This window comes from Eptesicus fuscus, chromosome 3, assembly GCF_027574615.1.
Source record: "Eptesicus fuscus isolate TK198812 chromosome 3, DD_ASM_mEF_20220401, whole genome shotgun sequence".
Taxonomy (NCBI): domain Eukaryota; kingdom Metazoa; phylum Chordata; class Mammalia; order Chiroptera; family Vespertilionidae; genus Eptesicus; species Eptesicus fuscus.
Genome location: NC_072475.1, coordinates 463,395 through 469,302, shown reverse-complemented (window position 1 = coordinate 469,302; position 5,908 = coordinate 463,395). Strand labels below are relative to the sequence as shown.

The 5,908-nt window shown below is 59.4% G+C and overlaps 1 protein-coding gene across 1 annotated transcript; it reads left to right on the top strand.

Annotated features, from left to right (window-relative positions):
* The first annotated feature begins 4,373 nt into the window (after window positions 1–4,373).
* CLDN17 (claudin 17) lies at window positions 4,374–5,048 on the top strand. Its single transcript, XM_008160361.3, has one exon. The coding sequence runs from the start codon at window positions 4,374–4,376 to the stop codon at window positions 5,046–5,048; it is 675 nt and encodes a 224-aa protein (XP_008158583.2).
* The last annotated feature ends 860 nt before the right edge of the window (window positions 5,049–5,908 follow it).

Sequence of the window (5,908 nt, the reverse complement as noted above, 5' to 3'; positions counted from 1 at the left end):
ATGGATGCTTCTCTCTCCCTCCCTCCCCCTTCCTCTCTGAGATCAGTACACATTCACGCACATCTGTTTCCTAATGTCAGTGTCAGGGTGCAGAGCAAACTGCCAACACCCCCCCAAAAGCGGGACCAGTTCAGAGAGACGTGTGCGAAGCCGTGGGAAGGAAAGCATATGAGCCTCTAATCAATGGACACAGACGACAGGGGGGTGGGGCATGAGCGGGGGAGGGCAATGGGGGAATAGGGACACAGATGTGATACCTTAATCAATAAAGAAATAAAAAAAAAGAAAGCAACTTTCCCACCCCAGTGCCTGCACCTCTTCCTCCCGCTCCCCCTCCCCCTCTTCCTCCTCCTCTCCTCCCCCTCCCCCTCCCCCTCCCCCTCCCCCTCTTCCTCCTCCTCTCCTCTCCCTCCCCCTCCCCCTCCCCCTCTTCCTCCTCCTCTCCTCCCCCTCCTGCCCCCTCGGGCGTGTTGCGAGGTGCAATCACGTATGTGCAGCCTTTGTTCCCAGGCTGATGATCTGTCCTCATTAAAGCCTCTCCCTCCCGGGGGCACCCCTCATAAAGGGTCTTGCTGAATCGGGGCCTCCGGTGGCTTTGTCAGCTGGAGACGGGCGTGTCTCCTTTTCTTCCCACTGACAACCCAGGACACTCCTTCCTGTGACACGCCTGGGAGTGTCCCCATCTCGGCTTTGTGTCCCCACGAAAGAGTGCAGGAGAGGTCAGCGGGGGGCGGGGACACATGGAACCCTTTCAACAACAAAGAATGAAAACAGGGGCGCAGGGGACACAGGGAGGTGCAGGGGGGGGGGGGCCTGGGTTCTGTGCCCGCCTTTCCCCTTTCCCCGCGGAACGCACTTCCAGGGGAGCCGGGGAAACGGCCGTCCCCACCGCGTGCAATGGGGTCAGCACGCGCGGCCGGCTGGGACTCACTGTGTGGAGAGAAATCATGCATTTTCACGGCTGACGGGGCCTTTCCCGTGACGTTACGTGTGGTGCTGGGAAGTGCGGCCCGGGGCGCCGCGGCCTGAGGCTGCGTCTCGGGTCCCCCTCTCAGCCGGGGCCTCGAACCCCGTCTGTGCGGCGGGAAGAGGGGGAGGCTGTGGTGCACGCGTTCGGGCTGCCCAGCAAACCGGCTGTGGGAGGGCACGGAAGGGTCCCCGGGCCCAAAGGGAATCTGAGCAAAACAAGGCGGCATTTCAGCTTCCAGCTCGAGGCACGAAGTGAACGATCACACGTCCCGGCCGACGTACATGGGGATCCCTCTCTGTCCCTTCCTCTCTCTCTCAAGTCAATAAACATGTCCTCAGCTGAGGATTTTAAAAAATAATAAAAACAATAATTAAACGAATATTTTGATCGATTTAGGTTCCCAGCACCTGCAGGTCTGCACGTGGACACCTGCGGCCTCCCCTCTCGCCTTGTCACCCCCCCGCCCCCCGCCGGGCCCCCTTCCCAGGAGCCCTGAGCCCTTTGGCCCACGTCTGACCCCGGCCCGCCTCCGTGAGCCACGTGCTCCATCCCCCTCCGTACGCGACGCTCAGGCCAGTTCCGGCTCAAGCCTCCGGCTATGGCTGTATATGGTTTTGTCAGCGAGTCCTTCTTTCACTTCACAATTAACATTAAGGACTCCGCTGTTTAGACTCTTTTATACCCTAAGTTTTCTACGCTCAAATTGTTGTCTACAGCGATGTCTCCACTTGTAATTCGAGTCAACTTAGGCTTTTATATAGAGAGTAAACTTGCTTAATTAGACCTGCTTTCCGATGTAGCTAAACTTTTTCCAGCCCAGTGAAGCACCCCAACTTCTCTTTCAGGTAATTGTCAGCAACACAGCAGTAAATACCAACACGAAGCAGATTATTATTGTAGATCACGCAGGGAGAACAAAGGGTGAAATATTTAACTGCAGCAGTGTCTGACTATATTCTGCGCAGTGAGAAAACCTGAAGTCATTTTCAAGGTCCACCATTTCTTACTTCTTTTCAGTCGGGTCAAGTTTCTAAACTTTCTAAATCTCCGTTTTCTGGCTAATGAAAAGAAAATAGGATTCTACCGGAATCTCCTATCGACCCACTCCAGGACTTCTGTGAGGATCAAATGAGATGAGGCATGGGAAAACGCTTCACAGACATTTGGTTAAAGTGTAAAATGTTTCCACCTGGCTGTAAAGCAAGTCATGTTCCTGGGCTGAAGAAACTCCAAGGAAGCCGGGCGTTGCTATGTGACGTCATTACCCGGCGCCCACAGCCACCGTTTCAGGGCTGGGCCGGGCCCATTTTGTGCCACGGGGTCTTGGCAGCGTTGGCTGCGATTTGGTAGGGTGTCGCTCTGGGTGGTGGTGGGGCCTGTGACCTACTTGGGGGAAGCCGAGTGTTGCTTTGTGGGTGCCAGGTCCGCGGTGCTGTTTCTCTGTAAATGGCCAGTGCACGTCACGGCTGCTCCTGCGTTGAGCGTCTGCCCCCTGGTGGTCAGTGTGTGCCACAGTGACGAGTCAGACAGTCTACTTAGCATATTAGCCTTTTAGATAGATAGATAGATAGATATATACATAGATAGATAGGTTGAGAGTGTTGAATCCTACAAAAATACCCCGGTGGTACTGGGTCACACACCAGCTGTTGGCTGGGGTTGACTCCAATGAGGGGCTTTGCAAAGGTAGGGTCTCCCAGCAGGAGTCCCTGAGTAATGGCTAAACCTTCCAGGAGTTTCCATCCTTGAAATGGATTCCTTGCATCAGGACATAAAAGGAAAAGAGGGGGAAAGTCTGCTCCCCACACAAAGCCCCTCCCCTGGCCCCCCCCCCGGCTCTAGGGAATGGGTGGAGGGGGGTCAAGGATGACAATGTCCCCCTTGAGCTTTGAAACAGCGTCGATTAAAGTTCTCTTGCTTTGAAAACTATTTGGGAAACCACAGAAGGGGTGGCGTTCAATTTCTGGTTTCGTCCCTTCCGAGGAAAAGGCCTGAGAAAGCCTTTCTCCCTCCTGTTGTTGACTCGGACTGGACGGAAGACGCGCTTAGTAGGTGAACACGCGCTTAGTAGGTCCAAGCTGGGAGTATTCCTGATCGGCACCCGCAGAGCTGGCCTCGCTGTGCCCTCTCACATCCTGCATGTGGCCAACGAGACGTAAGCCCGATCACTCGGAAGGTAACTCCCGCCCCTAAAAAGGTTTCTCTGAATTTAACCAGTGGCCTAGCTTAATCCGAAGGACACTTTTCATGGTGTTTCATGAGAACAGGAGAGGCGTTTTTCGCTTTGATAAATGGGCTGTATTTCAAGCTGCCACTGAAAAAAACGTGCAATGAAAGTTTATAGGCCAACCGGCATTTCGCCAGCGAGAAGGGTGTTGCTTAAGAGATAATATGATAATTGCCAGCAAATTAAATTAACAGAAGGCTCCTCTCTGTCCCTCCTTCCTGGATCTTGGGGATAAACCGGGACCTGGCATCTCTTGCTCAGGGCTCCTCCTTGTGTAAAGCATCAGTAGTTTTAGCCGAAGTCCTGAGACTCACGCCTAAGCATCCCCCCACGTCCCGGCGCCGGGGCTAAACCAGGACGGACGGACCGCGGGACAGAAAGATGGCTTAGCAGCGTCTCGGATCCTCCCGAGCCACGGCGTCTTCCCTGCGAAGACCTGGCGAGAGAAGAGAAACAACAACACACAAAGAACCTCCAGGCGTCGGCGTGTCTTCCTGTGGATTAGCCGGGGCTTTGTGCCGGCCGAGGAGAGGTCTCGGCAGGAAGTTCTGGGCTCGTCATTCACATTCCACAGGGCTTCTCCGGCGGGAGCCACGGCTTCGGCACGACGACCAGAGGGCGAGACACTCGGCGTGAAGGCGGCCGCTCGGCTAGGCACGCCTCTGCTTCCTCCTCACCGGCCGGGCGCCTCTCTCTGTGACCAGCAAACCGTCGGCAGACGCGGGCGAGTGGGGCCGAGGCGGCATCCCCGCAGCAGGTCCTGCCGCTGGCCGGGTCCCGGGCTGCTGCTGGGACTCCACGGGATGGGCAGTCGCCGTGGAAACCACCCCCCGAGACTCCGGTAGAGAGACCTCCACCTCCAGGATCTGTTTTCTGTTTGGTTGATCCTCTGCTCGAGGACATTTCCCGTTGATTTTTAGAGACAGTGGGAGAGAGAGGGAGGGTAGACAGAGAGAAACTTCATGTGAGAGAAGCACATCGACTGGCTGCCTCCTGCACGCACCCTGACCGGGGCCCTGGCCGGGAGGAGCCGCAACCCAGGTACGTGCCCTTGACCGGCGTCGAACCCGGGACCCTTCGGTCCGCAGGCCGCGCTCTACCCGCCGAGCCACCCGCCAGGACACGCCTTCGGGATCGCCAGCGACTGCCACGTCGGACCCGTCTCCCGCCCAGGCCATGGCCTTCTACCCCCTGCAGGTGGCGGGGCTGGTGCTGGGCGTCCTGGGCCTGGCCGGGGCGCTGGCCACCACCCTCCTGCCCCAGTGGCGGGTGTCCGCGTTCGTGGGCGGCAACATCGTCGTCTTCGAGAGGATCTGGGAGGGGCTGTGGATGAGCTGCGTGCGGCAGGCCCGGTCCACGCTGCAGTGCAAGCTCTACAGCTCCCTGCTGGCCCTGCCCCCCGTCCTGGAGGCCGCCCGGGCCCTCATGTGCGCGGCCGTGGCCCTGGCCCTCACGGCGCTGCTCGTGGGCGCCTGCGGCCTGAGGCGGGTCCGGTGTGCGGGCTCCGACGAGAGGGCCAAGGCGTGCCTGGTGGGGGCGTCCGGGGCCCTGCTCCTCCTCACGGGCCTCTTCGTCCTCATCCCCGTGTCCTGGACGGCCCACATCGTCATCCGGGACTTCCACGACCCCGCCGTCCACGTGGGCCGGAAGCGCGAGCTGGGGGCCGCGCTCTTCCTGGGCTGGGCCAGCGCCGCCGTCCTCCTGGCCGGAGGGGCTCTGCTCTGCGGGTTCTGCTGCTGCGGCCGGAGGAAGCGAGGGCGCCCGTGCCCGGCCCCCAGGGACCGCGTGCCTCGCCGGGGGCCACACGGGGACCCGGCCGCACCCGGCAAGCCCTTCACCAGCTACGTCTAGGCCTGCGTGGCTCCAGCTGTCGGGGGGCGGGGGGGGGGACACGGCGGGGGGGACGGCCGGTGCGTTTGACAAAGTCCTGCCGGGACGGTAAGTCTCTCGGGCGGGGACTCCCCTCCTGGCTCCATCCAAACAGGTGGGGAGTGAAGCCACACGGAGGGGGCTGTGGCCGGCGGGGGGGGGGGGGGGGGGGGAGGGGGGGGGGAGACGCACCGCGGACGCCGACCTTGACCTTGCACAGTAAGTGCAGTTACCACGTTGGACTCGGTCTCTGCTCCTGTCTGTCGTCTGCACTCACGCAGCCCCCGCCCCCCCCATCACAGTGAAGGGCGGGCGCCTCGTGTTGGACGATCAGTTACTGTCGCTGAGAACGCCGACGGACATCGCCGCCCGTGCAGAGCAATGAGGCGCCCAAAACACTCCGTGTCCCCCACGGGGTCCCCCGCCAACTCCCTCCTGACCTCAGGGGTGACCTTGTTGCAAGACCCTCGGCCGGGAGGAGAACAGACATGCGTTCCGGACTCTGATTGGATGTTTCAAACGGCGGCCACGCCCGGCCCAGGGACGGCTCGTGGTCACTCCCAGGGGCTCCGGGCGCAGCCGCCGGCACGTGCGGGGACGGGGCTGTGACTCAGCTTCGGATGCGTAAGATGATTTTAGGGCAGCTAACGTTTCCAGTTAGACTCGCTCAGGATCACAGATTCAAAAAACAACGTGTAATTAAGAAATAATATGCTTCCCTAACCTATGATCTTCACCATAAGCAGACCTACCTGCCTTTTTAAAGTATATTTTTATTGATTTCAGAGAGAGAGAAACATCAGTGATGAGAGAGCATCACGGATCGGCTGCCTCCTGCACGC